Here is a 23,298-nt window from a genome sequence, read left to right on the forward strand (position 1 = left end):
AGCCGGAACGCGGCGGAACCGCGTTCCGGCACCTTTTTCCGGGCCGGCCGCACCGGAAATAGCCCCTCCCACACCGGAAATAGCCCCTCCCAAATTTTACTTGCATTCCTGTTCTCTAAAGGGGCGGTCCTAGGGTTTGATGAGGGCGTGGCCAGGTTTGAGTTCCGCCACCTTTTCTCCGAGAAAAAAAGCCCTGACATTAGACATGACATTTCTATAAGTAAGAAACATGATTAATATTGGAAAGTTTATTTAAATAGCTTGTGCAAAAGTTAATTACCAAAAATGGTCTTAGGAAAGAAGACTCTTGAGAGTAGGGTTTTTTTTAAATCCAGCATTAAGAAAAATGAAGTGATACAGTTGTATTCTACTTTCATTACTGTTGTTATATTCAAAATAAACAAAGATAGAAACTGTTATAGTGTACTGTTATAGTGTACTTGATGCTAGCCACTAGATTAATACTATTAGATTAAATACAGATAAGAAAAATATTCTTTGGTTGATAAATTATTCTCAATAAACTTCAACAATGCCCACAAAGATGTTTTCAAATATTCCAAATGTCCTTACCTGCTCCCCAAAGTTTGCTATGGTATCTTTTTCATTATAAAACTATGTATAATATTTTGATGTAGAAACTGATTTACTTATATTACTGAAACAACATAGGCTTTTAGCACTTTTCATTAATCCCTAAGGAAGTTAAAATTTCTGCTTCTCTGTTAGTTTGCAGTGAAACTACTGTTTATAATTGCTTTACAGATCACAGATTATCACAATAGAATGACCTGTAGAAATTGACATATTTGTTCGCTCACTTTTGGATGCTAATAGCAATAGCACTTAGGCTTATATACCGCTTCATAGTGCTTTACAGACACCTCTAAGCAGTTTACAGGGTCAGCATATTGCCCCCAATAATCTGGGTCCTCATTTTAGGAAGGTTGAGTCAGTCTTGAGCCAGTCAAACTCCTGGCAGTCAGCAGTGAGTTAGCCTGCAATACTGCATTCTAACCACTGCGCCACCACGGCTCAAAGTTCTGATGTCAAATATGCTGTAAACCAGGGGTCTTCAAACTTGACCCTTTTATGACTTGTGGACTTCAATTCCCAGAATTCCTCAGCTAGGCATGCTGGCTGAGGAATTCTGGGAATTGAAATCCACAAGTCATAAAAGGGCCAAGTTTGAAGACTCCTGCTGCAAACTCATTGTATTGCATAGAGATTAGGGAAGTATACCTGTATTGCAGTGGGGAATTGCTAACAAAATTGGCATATATTACAGGGAGGATAAGTAAGTATTGTGGATGATGTAAGGTCCTATATTATTTTTTTAGGTGTAAATATGGACTTGATCAAGGTCAAAGTCAAGATCAGTTTCCCCAGAATAAGGATGGCATATAAATAAATAAACAAATCCATCCATAATTCCCAGTTTTTATTTTAAATAAATCTTAAGCCATTTATCAAAGTTGAGATATTAAATAAAATCTGTGGTCACTATTCGTTCTTTCTTTTTGTAAGAAAAGTCTGTTCTTCCTTTTCAGTGTTTTTATCCAATGAATCAACAGTATTAGCACTAATTGACATACATGTTTTGATCAGAAATAGGATCACCCTAAGGCAGGGAGAAAATTCCCATCATCTAAGACTCACAATGTCAGGGGAAAATGTCAGTCATTTCCCAATTAATGTGGTAAGCACAATGTTGCAATTAGGTCAGTAATTTTAATCTGACTTTATTACTTGAAATTGAAGCACAAATAATTGAGACAGAGAATACAGGAAACATTTTAAGAACCAAAATTATCTCTTTCTTGCTTGTAAAGATATACAAAACAAAAATTCATTCTGTTCCTGTAATTTTCCTTTAGATGAGTAAAATAACTCTTTAGATGAGTAAAATATATGCACTGACAAATTTTTAATGTACAGGACTAGTAAATACATCATAAACTGATAGAAAAAAAATATTTAATTGTATAAAAGTCGTTAGTAAATCAGCTTCCTGATTACCCCCAGGGTAGTGAACAAAAAACTTTTGGTAATAAAAGATTTTTATTTTATCAACTTCCGGTTTGCCGCGTGGCCGCCATGTACGACTGGGAGACTTGCTCTCTCTCCCCTGTTCAGTTTTGGATCACTGGGGGGGCCCTGAAAAGGGCTGAAAGTTGCCCCAAAGAGGCGACCAGCGAGGGGCTCTCGCTGGATTGCGGGAGAGCAGCAACTCTCCCGTTGGAGCTGGCAATCCCTCCAAATTGGCAGACGAAAGGACTGGCCATAGAAATATGGCTCGTCCCTAGTATGTAGACAGCTGAAGTCACACTACCATCTGGCAACTTCAAAGCAGCGTGGAAAGGACTGGGTGTGATCTACCTCTCTTAAATCCTAATTGCTTTTTTGTACCTATTCAAGCTGCTAAACTACTTTCCCCCCTGTGGAGAGGGAAGGGGGATTTTAGCCCTCCCTCTAAAAACAGCGGTGATTGAATATACAGGGGAATTTTTGAAAACGTTGAAAAAATAATTGGATCCCAATTGGAACTTTATTTCCTAAAGCTTATGGATTAAAAGATTTTTGATTATCTACTTTTTACTTACTATTTTTATTTGAAAGTCTGGGTTTTTCCTCTTAAAATAGAAGAAAAAAACCGAAAGGATTAAAATAACTTTGAGATTTAAAGGAATTCCTTAAATAGTGGGGTGACATCTTGTGGCTAAACCTGAAATTGCAATTTATTATTCTTAAAGAAGAGACTTGGCTGACAGTTCAGAAAACAAGATAAGATTCATGTGACCTTGAACACCAGCTATGAGAGTTTTAGCTCTGTTTCTTATTTACTGGAGAGAAAAAAACTGTAAAAGTTTTCAATTCAACTCATCACTATGGAAGACCAGGAACAGACCTTTTCTATGGAAGAAATGTAAAAACAAATTTCTGCTATATTGAAAATAACTTACCAAACTTACCAAACTCTTCTTACAGCTGTTGATGAAATAAGAGCTTTTGGGGGGAAAATCAGAAAGCGTCTTAGATATGCAAACTCAAACTTTGACTATAACTAAAAACCTATCTACACAGAATACAACAGAAAAAAAATGAACAATTAAATATCATCACAGAAGACCTAACTGCCCAACAAGTACAGACAATAGAAAATTCAGAAAAAAATCTGACAACTTGGATGGAGGAAAAAACCTGCTATATAAATCAGAAGGAATTTGAAGATCAAGAAGAGAAACAGATGGAAGGAAAGATAAACAGTTCAGGACAACTACGTCAAGAGGAGAAAATAAAGAGATGATCTGGTAGTCCTGCCAGACCCCTCAACCTTTCAAAAATGGCGACTGGATGGTCATGTCAATATAACAATATATACAATAATACAAGAATTCTTTGAGCACCATGAAGCAAGGACATGGAAGATGATTTGGCAAAGAAAAAAAGCCAGAATAAGACTGAAGAAGAATGGAGTGTGGACATATTTAGGAGGTTTAAAATAGAATATACTTAAGTAGACAAGACCCGTATTTTGATTATGAGATATTGTTATGATGTGAAGATAAAGAAAAATGTTGGCTAATTAAAACCTAGATGCATAAATATCAACAGTTAAATTGAAATATTGAGTTGTTTATAAAGATAAGATAAAGGTGATTAAGACATATATATGTTAAGAGTGATGTAACGTAATTAACATGTTTTGATGTAGCGATAAGAATAAAAATTATAAGCTTAAATATGAGAAAGTGGACATAAGGAAGAATGTTAAAATGGGAGAAATTTTGGTTATTGAATCTATAATATTTGGAAATTATAATGAAAACAAGAATATTATATTGTATTATTAATCTATTGATATAGAAGTGAGATAGATATGTATCCGGAACACTAGATGTTGGGGGGAATTGTGACAAACGGAATTGGGGTCATTTAAAAATTTGGAAATGATAAATATTAAACATTTAATTTAAATATCAACACAAAATTAAAGCTGGGAAAATTCATAAGGTTATTGATGGTCCAAAAGATGGAATGTTAAAATAAATAAGACATATAAAATTATTGATAAATGTAAGAAAGCTATCAAGTAGCTGATGGATAGAATAAGAAGTATACTAATTTAAACAAGAGACAGTATGTATTAAGGGAAAAGAGAGAGGAAATATTGGCTGTAATAGTTGGAGATTTTTATTAATAATATTTGTATGTAATTGAATTATTGTAGCTGAGACACTACATTGCTTTTCAAAGATATAATTGTAACATTGAAAAATTAATAAAAAGTTTTTTAAAAAAGGATTTTTATTTTATCTATCTAATATGCTATGTTTTCATGTACTATTTTATCATAATATATTCTGAATAAATTAGTGTTTCCTGTTCATTTATTAATCTCTCAATATGGAAAATAGTATAGACTTTTCTGCCATAAAGGGTTTATTTGGGGAATAATAAATGCAACAAATTTGGGGATATCCATCCTATGCATGTATAGGTAAGATTTAAATTTCCTAGAAAAAAATTAATTCTGCATCAACACTGTCTAGAGATCCCCGCACCCTTTGGCTCAATCGTTTCTGATTCTTGGAGACTGCCTGGACAAATCCATAGTTTTTCAGAAGTGGTTTGCCATTGTGTCCTTCCTAGGGCTGAAAGTGATTAGCTCAAGGTCACCCAGCTGACTTTGTGCTCAAGGTGAGACTAGAACTAATAGTCTCTTGGTTTCTAACCTGATGCCTTAACTACTGCACCACTCCCCTTCCATCTGGAGATTAGAAGCTTATAGATTTTTTTTCCTGGTGGAATATGATTACTGGCTCATGAAAAACAATTTGGATCCATTCCTATAGCTGCATCATTGTAATCTGATGTGCTACTGTTTCTGCTGCTTAACAATTTAACTTGGATGACGATCTATAAGCAACTGTGGTTGACCACTAAACCATACCTACTTATAAATCATTATGCAAGTTAAGGCCTATGAAAAGGAATACCATCTAGAATGGGCTTCTAATAAGTGGTATTCTGTTTTGTTGTATTGTGAATTTGATGTGGTATAGAAGGCCTGTTGATCTATTTATTGTAAAATTTCCCTAGGTATTTGATACATGCTTGAGTTACACTCATCATGTCTTTATCGGATGGGTCTGAAGAGATGAACATTGTTACTTGATATAAATAATGAATTTCTGGTATATTCTGAATGGAAGCAGAAAAATGCATGCATGCATGCATGTATTGGGCAATTCCTGTACAATATGTATGTGTGTGTCTATATGTGCGTGTGTATACTAAAAGCAATGGAATTCTATTCAATTGATTTTGGAAATTAAATACATAAACTGTAGCAGAGAACAGGGAGGTCCAGGTTTATGGTTGTATAGTACATGAAAAGTAACCTGAAAAAATTACAAGTTGTCTCAACACTAGAAATAAGAATATGTACAATTCAAAATAATTTGTGGAATGTGCTTCAGACCACTGTGCAATTTATTAAAACATACCTTTCTCTTTTTAAGGTTTTCACACAAGCTGAAAAAAGATGCAGCCACATTAAGGATCTCATTAAGTACATATTACTTTAATTATATGATTCATTTCAGCAGCAACATTTCTTTTTCAGGCATGTAAAAAAACCTGAAAAAATGCGTGTTGCAATAAATAACAAAAAGATGATATGATCATGCAAAGTCCAACCCACTTCTTCTATACCAATTGGGAAGCATGAAGAGGCCTTAATTCATTCATAGGAATCTGCTAATACAATTATTTTCCACAGCACCAATAATTGTTTTTTAAAAAACTGAATCAGAAAATGAAACTATCATTTAACATGACAATTCTTTGTTTTAAAAATTATTACCTCAAAAATCTTTTTCTTATAAAGAAGAGCAAAGTGTATAAAAGAGTAGCACTTCTAATGTTAGGTGGAAAAGACCTTGGGAGACTGGGTGAAGAGATGTTGCCTAGGGAACAATTAGATAAGAAACAGTATAGCCCACTGCTGTAAAGTGGGTGGAGCAAGAAGCTCAGAAGGGAATGCCCTTGAGCTATAAAAGTGACAATGGGAGAATTACACTTTCAGATTTTTACAAGTTTCTATTCATGTAGCTTTACAGTAAAGTAGAATTAGTTGAGCTGGTTGTGTTTCCTGTCTGGTCCACCTGGTAAGGCTGACAGCACTGGATTTGTTCAGTTAATTCAAACAAGCACAAAACCACATTCTATTTTCTTTTTGACCAAACCATTGCTATGATATCATAGTATGACAAGCATGAAATAAGAGAACAACAGTATGAGTTTCAAGCAATTTTCATCTTACAGTGCCTACACATCTTACAGTGGTGCTGAACAAGTGGTACTTAGAACCAGTCTTCAAAGTTCCAGCCTCTGCAGTGTCCCCACAGTCGTGTCATTTGATCTGGTTGCTCAGCTTCTTTGCTGGCTTTTTACAAGCAAAGTGAACGGGAAAGCCACCAAGTCACAAATAACAACCATGTGACATTGTGGAATTTGCTTAACCTTGGCAACTGGAAGTGCCCGAACTGCCATCTCTGTGCAGTCACAACACGCCTTATGACTGCATTATTTAGCCTTAGAAATTCTAGTCCCAATTGTTATCATTAACCAAGGACTACCTGTATATATTTATTTTGTAATATAATTCTATATATGCCTACTCAGAAATAAAACTGCAGGAAGCTTAATGAATCTTAATACCAAATTAAATGGTTAGTTATGTGTAGTCTTTTAAAATGGACTGTACATAAATAACCTGTACAAAAATAATTTGGAAAATAACTTACTATTTTAATCAATTGGATTTAACAAGCATGTATTTAGTCAAGTATTTTGCAGATTCAACTTAGAGTTATATAACTTTTGTTTCTGATAAACTAATTAAGGTGACAGAAAAAAGCATTGAGCAATGGTGAGATAATATTTAGGAAAAAATAAAGATAAATGAACTGATAATTTCAGTTGAAAGGAATAGGAGATGGGAAATACGCTGATCTTCATAAAATTAAGACTATTATGTTTTAAAATAAAAGCATAATTGTTTCACATAATTCGGACATCTTGATTTGTTATCTTTTTGCAAAATTTTCAATTATTTTAATCCAATAAATATGAATTACATCAGATAAACTTTGATTAAAATAATTTCAATTCAAATTATTATTATTTTTATTTCCAATTCAGTAACTCAATCACCAGATTTTAATTGTTTGGTCTCTTATTTTTACTTTAAAAAAGAAATTAATCATTCCCTGAATTATTTTACAGTTCAAGTATAGCAAATACATACCTCTCAAAATGTTTTCAAGTAATGATCAAGAAAGATCATTGAATAGCCTATATACTATTATCATCCTGATAAGTGTTCTATTAGAGATTTAGTTATTGTTTTAAAAATTTAAGAATCTTTTGCACAGGTTTGTATACTTTACTTATTTACAGCAATTTTTAAACTGAAAATTTAAAGTTTAATTTTTACACATAATTGTGATATAAAATGCAACTTTACATTTTGTTAAATTGTTACAAGTTCGAATAATTATATAACTGCTTTTAAGCATATTAATATACAGCGATGTTAATTTATAAAAGAACATTCAACTGTTAAAAATTTAAAAGTTTCTAAGAATGGCTGAGCTTCATTGTCAAAGCAAAAAAATGACTAATGATCCTCAAAAAGAGCTCAGATCTAACAACCTATTGTTCTGTGAGCTAATAAGAAATCATTGTCCAACTGATTGTGCAATTTCCAATTTTCCCCAACATATATTACCATATTATCCTTTCCGATGCTGAAGTTATACATTTTGAGAGTTGGAGGTGCTAATCTTTAAGCACATCCTGTTGGTGCCTGGACTATTTCTGCATGACTATTACAAATTTTCATAATGGACTATTTTATGTGTAGTGCAAATTTAATGTCCCTTGAACAATCCTTTTGTTGTAACAAAGATTTTTTATCTTCACAAATGAAGATGAAGTTATCCTATCAGTGACAAAGGAATATTTTATTCATGTACCAGTTATTTCACAAGTTAATGATGTATAATAGCAATTGTTCTTCCTCACTGCAACTTAGAGTTTAAGAAGAAAAAAAATCTAATTTTTCTTATCCCTTTTTACAAGTGAATTTTCTGCAGAAATGTTGCTCTGAGTTCAGTTCCATAAACAAAAACTAATATAAAATGTGTCCTTTCTTGTTTCAAATTAATGTATAGGATCTGCTAACATTTTTCATTATTCATTTTTTTAATATGGTGAAGCAAGGTATCTTTTTCCAAATGAGCTTCAGCAAGGGCCATCTTGGCTTTGGCTAATTCCTGTTTTAGACATTCATTTTCTTCAACAAGCTGTAATAAATAAATAAATAAATAAATAATATCAATCAATAAACCATTTTAATGTTGAGATGCCAAATTAAGTTTGATAAGGTCATAGCCTTATAAACACATTATATCACGGGTGTCAAATTTGCAACGTCACGTGACATGTCGCGATGTATCGTGACTTTTTTTCCATTGCCGGCAATGGGGTGGGCGCGGTTTTGCCATGATGCATCTTGCCTGCCATGATGCATTTGACACCCCTACATTATATGAAAGAATTCTGTGCTTCCTATTTGTTTTTTCTTTGTTTCTTTTTGGGTTGTATTTTTCAGTGCTTTGCAATACACTTTGAGCCCTTTTTAATATCATTTTTTTTAAAAAAAAAAACCTCCTTATTTTCTAGACTGATAAAATTTTCAGTTCAGAACTTTGCAATACAATTCTGATCTTTATCATTACTTATAACTGGATGTAAATTACTCATCTATCTTCACTAATTTAACCACAGGAGACCCTGATAGTGCTCCAAATTAACATAAAAAAAACATAAAAACCACTTGTAAGATTTGTAAAAAAAGTCATGTCAGCATGTTTGTGAAGGATAGAATAGATTTGCCAGAAACCATTTAAGGCACTGCTGCCTGTTATGATTAAGCTTCAACTTAACATTCCTTTTTACAGGATAAGTATACTGCATATGCATAAACATGTTAAGCAGGAACTATCAGCTGACCACTGTTTATGTTATGACTTTCGTTAACAGAAAAACATATTGAATTAAACTTAGTATTGAGAAAAAAAGTATTCTACTGCAAGGCTTTAAAAATACCATGGCTGAGTTTACATGTTATAAATCTACTGTTTTGCTTTGAGCCATGGTTTGTAATTTATTGTTACATATTAACCTAATTTTTTAAAATTTCTGTGAATGCATTTTAAAAAGCAATTTATTTGACATGACATATTAAAATGATATCTATCTTTTTCATACATGTATATAGAGTACTTTCTCAGATATTTAAATTATGTATTAGTAATTTTCTTATCCATTAATTATGAATGGGCTACATTTGTCAATTTCTAATTATAAATTTCTACCCACTAAAGTTATTTTTAACTTACATTCATTATTTAATTTCCTTAAAGTGTACATAATTTACAATTATGCATATAATTAAAATATACTTGTTATCTGATTATTTCCATCAAGGTGTTTCATTTTTTTCCCATAAATAGGAGGTCATCATCTTATGTAACAAAAAAGTTTTTTGTTTATTGAGTACAGTATTTATAATCTTGGGCTCTAAACAATGTATTCTGCACTCTTTTAAAATACTCAAGGAAAACCAGATTTGGCTTCCAGTTTCCTTCAAAAGAGTATGCTGTTTTTTACAATATAAAATCTTTAACTGCCATTATAAAACCAATTTTACCAAAAAAAAGAAAAGGAAAAGAAAAGAAAGAAAAGCAAAATATATAGTAGATTTTTCATTACCTGTTCTTTGATTACTATAGGTAAAGTCATAAATTCTTGGGAAGTATTAATTTCTGGAGAGGTTTGTGTAGACTGGGAGCAAAAAATTTTTTTCTTGTGAGTATCAGCTTCAGCAACCTGATTGCCTATTCTGCTTTGTGTCTTTGGTGCATCACTACTAACTGTTTGGTGGTCTGTTAAGACAAATCAGAGAATTAAGAGAATTATACAAAGATACTGATATCAATAACTCAGTAAAATGCATCACATCAATATGAACTATATCAAGCAGAAATTGATAAAGATATGACACAAAATATTTTCAATGCCATCTTACCAATATTGCTGTTAAATGCATATAACATTAACACAATATCAATCCAAGTATTAAGAGCTGGGATCAAACTTATTTTTCAAAACGTACAATATTATTCAAAGTATTTTAAAAGGAAAGAAATATTCCCCCAAAATCTATCTTTTAAAAATGTATTCTAATCCTGGACCCTTTTCTTAATATAGGTAGTCTAAATAAACCGTTACTTCTCATAGATTTAAATGGACGAATTATGTAGATATTTTTACATTGAAATGATTTTAAACTTCTGAACATTATTCAAAGTGTATTTTATTTGAATATATTCTCAAAAAAACCCAATATATTAATGATGTACATTCATTTGACAAATTCATACATTTGTCTGTTTCACCTAGCTGTATTGGGTTTTCAAGACAATTAGGTCTGAAATTAACAGAACCAAATTTAAATTCTCCAATTAGGTAATTACAATAATTTGTAAGTTATCTAATAACAGTTTATGAGTATTCTGACACTTCAGTGCTCTGCAAAAAACCAAAAAAAAACAGACTGTGTAATTGGGAAAAAATAAAAGTTGCTTCCATTTTTTAAAATATGGAAATAAGAGGGGAAGAATGCAAATGAGAAATTTAACTTCTACTTATAAGAAAAAAATGTCACCATACATTTTAATTGCATTGTTTTGGATAAGAGATACTCAGTTTTGTATACAGTAATGTTTTGCTTATTCTATTTTATGCTTTTTATTAAATCTAATACTAAAAAAAAAAAAAAGTCAATGGCTCCCCTTCAGCAATTGGTTTAAAGCTGCCAAGCTTCACTCCACTTGATGGTTTTATCCCTGCAAAAATTTTAAATTATCAAATCAAAAGCCAGAAATTGCTTCATATTTAGTGCCGAATTGGACTATATGCCTTTTCAATTGATTTAAAGCAATCATTTTTTAAACTCTTGAATCATGCTCTGAATCTGATCTTATGTACATCTAAAACTTTCACAGATTCAGCATATGTACATTAATAGAAGCAAGAATGGTTCCAATAGATACAATGTATCACACAGCACATAAAACATCATTGATTTTAGTCTGGCTTCTAAGGTGGCTTAAAATGATAAATTTGTTAAATTAGCAGATATACAAAATAGGGGAAGTTAGAAACCCAATAGTTCTTTTTCCTTATTTTAAATGACTTCTTTGCATTTTTCTTGTTAAATTGATTTTTGCTTGCACTTTTTTTTATTTCCATACTAGATCAAAATCCTTTATTACATAACAAATAATTTGATGTAATCCGCAACAGTTTTTTCCCTCATATATTCAAATTTGTATGAAAAAGTCAAGTAATTTTATGCTTGCAATACTAATATTCTAAATTGTAATTAATACTGATAAAGTATTAGAAAGTAAAGATAAAAAATATTCTAAGTTATCTAAATGATAGAATGTCAATTTTAATTAATACTGTACAGGTATTATACCGAACAATATAATGTACTAAGATTTACAGTAATATAATAAACAGGGGGGAAAACCAGATTCAGTAATGCTGTCTTTGCCAGATGATGTTGACAGAAACATGGGAACTGGAACTGCATTCTTCTAAGGTTACTGGTTATTGTAATGCAATTTAATTTGATTTCTTAAAGTAAATTCAGCTATGTTCAATGGGAATTATATTAAGAAAACTTTAACATAGGTAGAAAATATTTGGACAAATAATCAGTAGAGAACTACAACTGGCAGTTATTCATTAAATATTATTAATACATTTACTGAATAAATAGAGATAAATAGAGATATGAAGTTCAGAAGAATCATGAAGTATTTAGTAATGAGATTTTGTTCCACTTATTAAAATGTGTTGTTAGGAGAAAGTACAATAACAATGCTTCACTTCAGTAATGTGATTTGCCTTATTTCTAACCTGTTTGGGATTCAAATTAACAAACAGTAAAAGATTAATGTATAGATTAATGAAAGCTAAGATTCATCAGTAATTTTTTTTCTTGACATTTAAACCTTGATTAACAACTACTTGTTTAGTGACCATTCAAACTGAATGAATGGTAGTTACTGACAGTTTTCAAAGTTACAGCCATTGTAGGTGATCAAAATTTGGGTGTTTGGCAACCAGCCCACATTTAAGACTGCAGCATATACTTCTTCCCCACCAACCTCTTCCCCACTCTGCCCTCTGGGCTGCCATGCACTCTGCCACTAGCTACCTGTACTGCCCCTCATCCCCAGCTGACCTCTGCCATCTTCTTCCTCCCACTGTGGCCATAATCCAGCCCCAGGACATGCTCACCAAGTGAAGGAGGACAGTGGAGCCTTGTTTGCCAAAGGGAGCTTGCCGGGTCTGGCTGGGGAAGAGGTAGTGGAACAGAGCAGGCAGTTCACAGAGGACTGGAGAAACGTCAAGTCCTCGCCTAATGACAGCAACTAGACTACTGGAATTGTTGTTGCTAAGCAGCATGATCACCTGATACTTTGCCTAATAACTGCTTCACTTAACAATGGAAATTTTGCTTCCAATTAAGTTTAAGTGAGGATTATCTCTACAGGTAGCCCTCAATTTACAACCATTCATTTAATGACCATTTGAAGTTACAATGGCACTGAAAAAAGTGACTTATAACCGTTTTTTACATTTACAACCACTGCAGCATCCCCATGGTCACGTGATCAAAATTCAGATGCTTGGCAACTGGTTCATATTTATGACAGTTGCACTGACCTGGGATCATGTGATCACCTTTTGTGATCTTCTGACAACCAAAGTTGAGCAGGGGGTTGGACTAGAAGGCCTTTTAGGTCTCTTCCAGCTCTATTCTGATTGATTGATTAAAGTCAATGAGGAAATCAGATTTACTTAACAACCGTGTTAACAATTGCAGAGATTCACTTAACAATTGTGGCAGAAAAGATCGTAAAGTGGGGCAAAACTCATTTAACAACTGTCTCATTTAGCAACAGAAATGTTGAGCTCAATTGTGGTCATAGGTTGAGGACTACCTGTATATTTTAATATTTTAAAATACTTAATGATTGACTCTCATTGTATATCTTTTAAAAAAATAGCCAAAAATATGAAATGAACCATGAACAGAACTTATAGAACTTGATTTGAAATATAAAAAATAGCTGTTTGCTTTCCCCCCTTGCTTATTACTACTATGAAAATGTTAAGATTTAATAAAATCTTGCAGATTTTAATCAATTTTTCAGAGTATTTACTTTGAATGTTGCCAGCATTATATCTGGGGAAGGGAAGAAAAGATCTACCTGTAATGTAAAATGAGCCATCATCTTTTCTCTCTATCATAAGTAGATCAATATGCACAGTTACTGGAACTGATTCAGGAGCAGACAAACTATCACGAGGACTATCATCCTAGAATACAAAAAATATAAAAACCATTAACTTGTGTTAAGGCTAAATTCTGCATGCAAAAGTATTTTCTGGAAATAAAGTACCGTAAATTTCAGGTGACAAGGTAAATAAGAACTGGTACTCATATAGGAACATTAAATATATAGACACATATCTATATAGCTAAAGCTGTATCTGTATCTGTACTGAATTGAATTGAATACTTTATTTGGCCAAGTGTGATTAGATGCACAAGGAATTTACAGAAGCACTCAGTGTACATGCAAAGCAGCAGAATAATAATTATACCAATAAAAGGAGAGTAAAGAAGATAATAAGAAGGATAAATAATAATAGTACAGCCTATATAGTAGATATACAGTATCTACTATAGATATAGCTATATCTATCTATCTGTCTAGCTAGCTATTATCTATCTATTGAGAGTGAGTTCTGGACTAGGTTAATTGGCTACATCTGAAGACTTCCGGTCTGATGCTATGACGAGACGGATGGAAGAAACCGGGGTTCTGCCTTCTTAACCCAATTTCGTTTGGTCGGAAAGTTGCCCTGGAGGGGCAACAAAAAAGAAGGGAAGCTTTGGGAGTTTGATTCAGACAGCGATCAGTCCAAACGAACCGAAGAACCTCTTCAAAAGGACAGAAGAAAGGCTGCCTGTAAGCAGAGGCAGTCCAAGTCATCATCAGCCAGAAAAAAAAGCAAGGAGCTGCCACGCGCCACAGAAGAGCTGATTATTTTTATTCCTCTTCCTTATGGACTTGGAAAGAGTGATCCCCTGACTGGAAAAAAATTCCGAAGTAAAGACCCCAGAAAGACTAGGGGAGAAGGGAGTTAAAAGCTGCAAGAAACTACAAGAGGGGGAAGGAATTTAAGGAATATAAAAGAATACCTAAAAATGGAATCAGACTGACTTAAAGAAACACTGTTTAACCCTCAGGGATGTGGAAAATCTTTTTAGATTCAATTTTCAGGGGAAATAATTTAAAGAGAACTTTAAAAGAAAACTTTGTAAAAACGTTTTAAACCCGGATATAGACATATAGTGAATAAGGACATCTAGTGGTGAAAGGAGATACTACAGCAATATCAAATATTAAAAGAACTTGAAAAGTTTTTGACTTTGAAACAACACCTGGGGTAAACAAACCACATTAAAATTAATTCAAGAATCATTACGAGAAATCATGAAGAGACAAAAAGTAATTTTGATAAATTAAACGAACAAATGCTGGATATAAAGACACAATTTGAAGCTCATCAGCAAATGATTGTTAAAAATGAACAAAGAATTCAGAGAATGGAAAATAAATCAGATGACACTGACAAAAAATGGAAGCACTAATGCAAGAAAATAAAAAATTAGAACAAGCAAATCAAAGCTTAGAGGTGCAGTGGCAGTTTTAGAAATGGAGAAAGCTGCACACTATTTAAGATTTCAAAATATTCCTGAAGACAGAGAAGAAGATATAGCAGTAGTGGTTATTAATTTACTGGCAGAGGCTTTAAAAGCAGACCGAGCAGAGATACAAATGGAGATAGATGAAATATTTCGAATGAATTCAAGCTATGCAAGGAAATATAAACTACCCAGAGAAGTCCATGTAAGATTTATAAAGAAAACAACAAGAGATGAGATACTAAGAAGAGTCAGAAATGAGCCAATACAATATTAGAATAAAGAAATTGTGGTATTAAGCAGATCCCTAAGAGAATAAGAGACACCCGAAGACAATATCACTTCTTAACTGCAAAGCTAATTGCAAAAGGTGTAAACTTCAAATGGCTGATGCCAGAAGGGATCTTAATCAACTGGAATGATATAAGATATCGACTGGACTCAGTTTGGAAGGCACAGGATTTTGATGAAAGAAAATAAAGCATTTCTAAATGAAAGAGTACAACATCAACAAGAGGAGAGAAAAGATCAGAAACAAACAGAAGAAACAACTGAGAAAGCAACTAAACAAACAGAAGAACAGAAAGAGAAGCTTGATCAAGAGAGTGAGGGAATAGCAAGAGACCAGAGGACTACAAGATCGACAAGACCTAAATATAAGTAATTAAAATGGAGAAAGAAAACAGATTTTTTTCAGTGAACATAAACAGACTGAATTCCCCTTCAAAAAGAAATACAATTTTCAGAAATCTATGGAAACTAAATATAGATATAATTTGTTTGCAAGAGACACATATAAAAAGACAATACTGCAAACTATTGGAATACCCAAAAATTGGGAAACTTTACCATGGATCAGCGCAACAGAAAAAAAGAGGTGTAGCTGTATATATCAAAGAAACAATAGACTCTAAAATGATTTATTCAGATGAAAAAGGAAGAATTGTGATAGTAGAAATACTTCTACATCAAAAACAAACATTGTTGGTAGTAATATATGCACCAAATAATAAACAGGAAGAATTCTATCAAAATCTCCATAGAAAAATAATAGAAAATATTTGCTTAGTAGGAGATTTCAATGCAATATTGGATGGGACATTAGATTATAAAAGTAGCAAAACAGTAAAAAGTGCAAGAAAAAGATTACCTAAGACTTTTTTTTAATATGATAGAGGAAATTGGGGTACAAGATGTCTGAAGGGAAACTAACCCAGGAAAATTACAATATATATTTATTCAATCATAAATCCTGGTCCAGAATTGACATGATTTGGATGACATATTAATTAAGGACAAGTATGCAGGAGATTGAGATAGAACTAGGTACATGGCAGATAGAACTAGGTACATGGCAGACAAAAATGACATGGAAAGGAATATCAAAAAAACTAAGATAGACTTTGAATCAATCTATATTAAAAGAAAAAGAATTTATAGAATTAGCAACAAAAGAAATGGAGTTTTTCTTTAAAGAAAACAAAAAAAAAAGATACAACACTACAAAACGTATGGGATACAGCCAAAGCATTTTTAGAGGTATAGCTATAATATATACGGCGAAAAAAATAAAGAAAAAAGACAACAATATATATTTTTAAGGGAAGAATTTGAAAAAGTAGAATTAGTACTACAAATGAATACTCAAAAGAAAACATTGAAAAGAAAAATAGAAACAATAAAACATAAATTAAATCTGTTGGAATCAGAAAAATTGGCACAGCAAATTAAAAGAACAAAACAAAACTTTTTTGAAAATGCAAACAAACCAGGAAGATGGTTAGCTTATAAACTCAAAAAACAGAAGAAGAAATTGATAAATAACTTAGTAGATGAAAAAAGATGCTTACAATTTAAAAATGAAGAAATACAAAAGATAATTAAAGAATACTATAAGAAACTGTATGATATAGAAGAAATTCCACGGGAGAAAATGATTCAATATCTGAAAGAAAATAATTTACCAAAAATTTCAGAAAACTTTAAAATGATGTTAGAGGAAAAAATAACAATGATGGAAATAACAGAGGCAATAAGAAGACAAAAAAAAATATATGAGAAAACGCCGGGGCCAGATGGATTACCGGCGGAACTATATAAATATATACAAGATACATTAAGTGTACCATTGAAGGATATGTATAATGAACTTTTGTTGGAGGCTAAACTTCCAAATACATGGACAGAAGCAAATTTTACCCTAATATCAAAAGAAGATTCAGAATTGACACAGATAAAAAATTACAGACCAATATCATTATTAAATGTGGATTATAAATTTTTTTACTTCAATTATAGCAGAGAGACTGAAAAGATTTTTAACTGAACTTATACATTCAAACCAAAATGGATTTTTACCAAAGAGACAAATTAAAAATAAACTAAGAGTGATAATGGATATATTGGAATATTATGAACTGCATCAAGGAAAACAACTGGCACCAATATTTTTAGATGCTCAAAAGGCGTTTGATAATGTTTCCTGGCAGTGTATGATTCAGCAATTAAAAATAATGGACTTTGGACAAAACTTTATAAATATGATTAAAACATGATAAAACCAATAAATATCAATCACCAAGAGGAAAGTAATAAATAGTAAAAAATTTAATGAGCCGAGCTTTCGTTGGGCCCACCCAACATCATCAGGGCTTTAAAAGTAGTCACTGGGAAAGAGCTTTTATAAGATGTTAACAGCCTGCATCCAGCTTCTGGAACGTGTCACCGGACCCAGCTGTTCGTGTTGTATCCTAGATGTATTACCTACATCAACGCATGATGTTTTTCCATACCTCCTCCATATTTTACCGTAAATGTTCTCCTCGTTAACTTCTCCTCGTTAACTTTCCAGAAGCCGGATGCAGGCTGTTAACATCTTATAAAAGCTCTTTCCCAGTGACTACTTTTAAAGCCCTGATGATGTTGGGTGGGCCCAATGAAAGCTCGGCTCATTAAATTTTTTACTATTTATTACTTTCCTCTTGGTGATCGATATTTATTGGTTTTATCATGGATTTACCCAAGAGTCGAATTTTTAGCTTTATAACTTGTCATGATTAAAACAATATATAATAAACAAACAGCGAAAGTGATTATATATGGAGACTATACTTTGAGATAAGATAACTTTGAGACAAGGCAAGGATGTCCGTTATCTCCATTGTTATTTATTTTAACTTTGGAAGTTCTAAATAAAAATATTAGACAAGATATAGAAATTAAAGGACTAGAAATAAAAGGTGAAACATACAAATTGCAAGCATTTGCAGATGATTTGGTATTTATCTTAGAAGAACCTTTGGAGACAATTCCTAAACTACTGGAAAAGATAGAACAGTATGGAGAAATAGCAGGATTGAAAATAAATAGAGAAAAAACTAAAGTAATAGTTAAAAATCTTTCAGATAAGCAAAACAAACAAATGTCAGAAAAAATAGAACTACAAATAGTCAAAAAGGTTAAATACCTGGGAATATACTTAACAGCAAGATGTTCAACGATAAAAGAAGATAATTATACAAAATTATTGAACCAAATAAAATTGGACTTGGAAAAATGGAAAAACCTGCAACTGTCGATATTAGGAAGAATTGCTACAGTGAAAATGAATATACTACCAAAATTTTTATTTCTATTCCAAACAATACCTATAAAACTTGAGAAAAAATTCTTTGAAGATTTAAACTCATTAATTTTGAAATTTATTTGGCAAGGAAAGAAAGCTATAATCAAGATGAAAATGTTACAAGAAACCAAGGAAAATGGACGTTTTGGTTTGCCAGAGTGGATCTTATATTATCAAGCATCCGTATTAACACAGGTAAAAGAATGGATAATTCTTAGAAACAAAAGGTTGTTATATTTGGAGGGATGTGATTTACAACTGGGGTGGCACACTTTTTTTCAAAACCACTATATAAGAAATGCATTATTATCAACATGGGAAAAAATAAAATGTAAAATATATCTGAAAATTCCAGGTTGGCTTTCAACAATGGAAGCATTTGTACATCCAAATTTAGTTAATTTTGAAAAAATCCAGACATATAGAGATATTCTAAATTCTGAAGGGAACTTAAAATCTAAACAAGAAATGGAAAACCAGGGTATCAATCTATCATGATGGGCATACTTACAAATGGAAGCTAGATATGACAAAGTTGTTAAACTGTATGGATTTTATAATGAGCAAACCTAATAATATTATTAACCTCTGATGAGAAGCTAATTAAGAAAATTTATAATTTATTACTAAATTTGAAAATGGAAAGCGAACAAGTTAAAGAAACAATGATAAGATGGGAATTTTTTTTTTGATATAATATAGAATTAGAAAAATGGCAAAGCTTGTGGGAAAGAAACTATAAATGGACAATGTCAACTTCTTATAAAGAAAACTTATATAAAATGTTTTATAGATGGCACTTGCCACCAGCAAGATTAGCAAAAATGTTTAAAAACATGTCAGATAGATGTTGGAAATGCAAACACAAGTCAGGTACTTATTACCATGTTAGGTGGACATGTGCCAAAGCAAAGAGTTATTGGAAAAAATACATACGTGGCTAGAAAAGATTTTGGGAAAATATGTAGATTTTAAACCTGAACTTTTTTTATTAGGTATAATGCCAGAAAAGATTGATAAACAAATCATATATTTAATTTACATGTAACACCAGCGGAAAGAATTATATTCGCGCGGTATTGGAAAAATGAAGAAATACTATTAGATGAAGAAATAATTAAAAAAATACTAGAATGTGTGGAGATTGATAGACTGACTGAGGTTGAAAGAAAAAGAAGAAAGGAATATTATCAAACTTGGGACTTATTTTGTCAATGGCTAGAGGAAAGAATAAAGGATTAGGAATTAAATTTGTATTAGTGAATGTAAACTCAGACATCACGTTTGTTGAACAAGTACTATTGAATGTATGAAAAAATCAATAAAAATCTTATATAAAAAAATAAATGGCTAAATCTGAAAAGAATGATAAACCAGTTTAAATTAAATACGTTAGTGATATGGATCATAATTAAACCACTGCTGTTTAATATTTTCAGTTGCCATGGTATAGGGTTTCCTGCGTGAGCAGGGGTTGGACTAGATGACCTCCAAGATCCCTTCCAACTTTATTATTATTATTTACAATGCAAATTCGAGAAATCCCTATACAAAAGGCAGATTAAATCCAATAACACTTTTTAAAAATATACAGATATTTGCTTCAGTCATGGGAACTATTAAGTAATTTTTTAAAGAAACAGTTTCTATAAAAGTTGGACTATTCATATAGTGAATACAAACTTCAATCAAATAAAGTATCAAGCTCACTAAAAATGACATACTTTTATGTTGATTTTTGTATTAGAAATTTTTACATTCATAGGCATCACTTCTGCAAGCATTTCATCTTCCAAGAACCGCTGAATGTTCATAAGTGAAGAAGTTAGGAAATCAGCAGTAAAATCTTCTACATGACATTGTAGAAACCCAGTTTTTTCAGATTTCAATGAATGTATTACAGCACTTGGTCCACTTTCCCATCTCAGCCTTACTTCAGGAACTGGTTTAATTGGCCCAGCTGTACATTTAGGATCCGAACCTGTTATAAAATTAAATATGGAATTAGGTTATAGGTTGTTAAATGCATCTCTATAGAGCCTATTTTTGATATGATATAAAAGCAGTCCAAATAAAGGGATCTATTTTTTGATAAGTAGTTGCCCCCATAATTTTACATTATAAATAGAAAGTTAACCCCATAGAAATTTTAAAAATTAATAAAGTATGGCATGTTCTTCCTCTCACATTTTCATGCATTCTTATTTGCCTAAAGCCATTTCTCCCAATGCTTCATGTTAAGATGTATTGAATAGTATTATTGACAATATTACTGTCAAGCTTCCCTCTTTCCAGTCTAGATTAAAGCAGTTAATCCAAGGAATAAGAATTCCAGCAAGTCCTGTACTTTCATATGAGGTGTGTATGTGTGTGCATAGAAAAAGAGGGAGGGAGGGAGGGAGAGGTAGGGGAATCAATGACAGCAAAACTATCAATTTCCTCGCATTTTTTTCAGCATAGGGGGAACTGCCCTTTTTGGGAAGGCAGGGCACTCTGCATTTGTTACTGTTACTGTTTTGGAATCTGCTCTTCCTTTTTCTATGGTGAGAAATAACTTGCATTTTACAATATCAACTATATATATAGCTGATGCAAGTGTTGAACAAGATTAAGTAGTTGTTTCAATTTCTGAAGTTCAAAAAAAAAGCATTACTGTCAGTTTCCATTTTTTTAAAAAAAAAAAGTACATACAGACATTGATAGGCCTATAAACTATGTATGTCCAACACAAAAACATATTTTTTTATAATTAATTAACAAAAAGAGCAGTTCATGGTACTATTACTAAAGTGAAAATACTGTTAGTGCCATTTTGTGTTATTTCTTACCTGCTGTTCGGTTGCAAAGATAATGTCGAACACTGATATTGCCCAGCTGATTTGGTAAAACATGATTTATCTGGAGGCATACTTCTGTGTCTTCACCTCTGATGTCAATTTCACCATTAATACCAAATATTTTAAAAACTACCACTGACATCTGTCAACAAAATAAAAAATGCAAATAATCTGTTAAGAGTCAGACAGTTTTTTTTCTTTTTCAAATACTTCGTTTGCATAATTTAGTAGCTTTTAGGAAGTTTTGTTGCTCACTCTGAATCAGGGATGTACAAAACGTTTCACATTCAAAATGTTTCTAACTTGAAATACTTCATTTTGGGCTAAAAACAATTGTTTCAAGTTTAACATGGGTTGTTCCCATCATTCCATAAATGTTTCAAGTTTGAAACAAAATACTTTACAGGATGGGTGAATTAGCTTGAGACAATTCTTGGGTTTTTAGGCAAAACGTTTTGATCTCAAAATGTTCCGTATACTGCTAAATAAAGTTGTTTATATCTGATCTAAGTTAGACTTATTATTATAGATGCTAATAGTAACCACTATAGTCTGTTTTTCACATTCGCTTGGATTTTTAATATTTTTAGTTCCAAGATACTAAGATGCTTTGCTAAATCAAATATGTTAATTATATATTCATTAAATTACAAATATATATATATCTATGTGTAGATGTGTAATACATCTATGATCTCAAGTAAAAACTTTTGTTACAAGTAATATAGTACCTGAAACAGAATCAATGCAGCTGGAAAAGTTTTCAGACACATAAAAAAAAAAGCTTATAGAGAGAGGTTAGGCTAAGCAACCATTTAGTATAGGTAGTCACCGACTTACAACCTTTCATTCCATGACCATCCAAAGTTAAAAAAAAGTCACTTACGGCCATTTTTCACACTTGCAGCCATTGCAGCATCCCTATGGCCATATAATCAAATTCAGAACCTTGGTAACTGGCTCATATTTATGACAGTTGCACTGTCCTGGGTCATCTATCCCCTCATCCAAATCATTGATGAAGATGTTGAAGAGCACTGGGCCCAGAACAGAGCCTTGGGGCACCCCACTACACACTTCCCTCCATGTAGATGCAGTTCCATTGAGGACCACATGCTGAGTATGGCTGGTCAGCCAGCTACAAATCCATCTGGTGGTGATGCTATCTAACCCACATTTTTCTATCTTATCAAGTAGTAGGTTGTGATCTACTTTATCAAATGCCTTACTGACATCCAAGTATATTATATCCACAACATTCCTCTGGTCCACTAATTTTGTCACTTGGTCAAAGAATGCAATAAGGTTTGTCTGGCATGATCTGTTTTTGACAAACTCATGTTGCCTTTTGATAATGACTTTGTTTGCCTCTAGGTGTTCACTGATTCGTTGTTTATCTTTTCCAGAATCTTCCCAGGTATTGAGGTAAGGCTGATAGGTCTGTAGTTCCCTGGATCCATTTTTTTTCCTTTTTTGAAGACGAAATACAGAGTTTAAATATGGCTCCTAGAAAGTTCTACTATCTTACAATGACCCAAAACACACAAGTCTTACCACCAAAGATTAGTTAAAGCAGAACAAAGTTAATGTTTTGGAATGATCAAGTCAGAGTCCTGACCTTAATTCTATAGAAATATTGTGGAAGGACTTGAAGTGGGTAATCCACAAGAGGAAGTCCACCAACTTCCTAAAACTGAAGCGGTTCTATAAGGAGGAATCAACTAAAATTCCTCCAAGCCCATGTGTAGGACTGATCAAAAGCTGTCAAAAATGTTTAGTTGCAGTTACTGTTGCTCAAGCAGGGCATACCAGTTATTGAAAGCAAAGATTCACATACTTGTGTCACACACAAATATGTAGCTTTGGATCATTTTGCTCAATAAATAAATGAGTACGTGTAATGT

At 32.3% G+C, this 23,298-nt stretch overlaps 1 protein-coding gene across 1 annotated transcript in view; it reads right to left on the minus strand.

Annotated features, from left to right (window-relative positions):
- Positions 1-8,014: 8,014 nt before the first annotated feature.
- Positions 8,015-23,298, minus strand: part of UHRF1BP1L (UHRF1 binding protein 1 like) — a 55,939-nt gene continuing 40,655 nt past the window's right edge. Inside the window, exons 17-21 of the mRNA XM_015818150.1 lie at positions 21,386-21,536; positions 20,282-20,538; positions 13,428-13,536; positions 9,847-10,019; positions 8,015-8,375 (exon numbers count right to left, since the gene is read on the minus strand). Coding sequence (XP_015673636.1) covers positions 8,250-8,375; positions 9,847-10,019; positions 13,428-13,536; positions 20,282-20,538; positions 21,386-21,536 — 816 coding nt within the window. The 3' untranslated portion in view covers positions 8,015-8,249. The remainder of the gene's footprint in view (positions 8,376-9,846; positions 10,020-13,427; positions 13,537-20,281; positions 20,539-21,385; positions 21,537-23,298) is intronic.

This window comes from Protobothrops mucrosquamatus, unplaced genomic scaffold (genome assembly GCF_001527695.2).
Source record: "Protobothrops mucrosquamatus isolate PMUCROS unplaced genomic scaffold, P.Mucros_1.0 scaffold687, whole genome shotgun sequence".
Taxonomy (NCBI): domain Eukaryota; kingdom Metazoa; phylum Chordata; class Lepidosauria; order Squamata; family Viperidae; genus Protobothrops; species Protobothrops mucrosquamatus.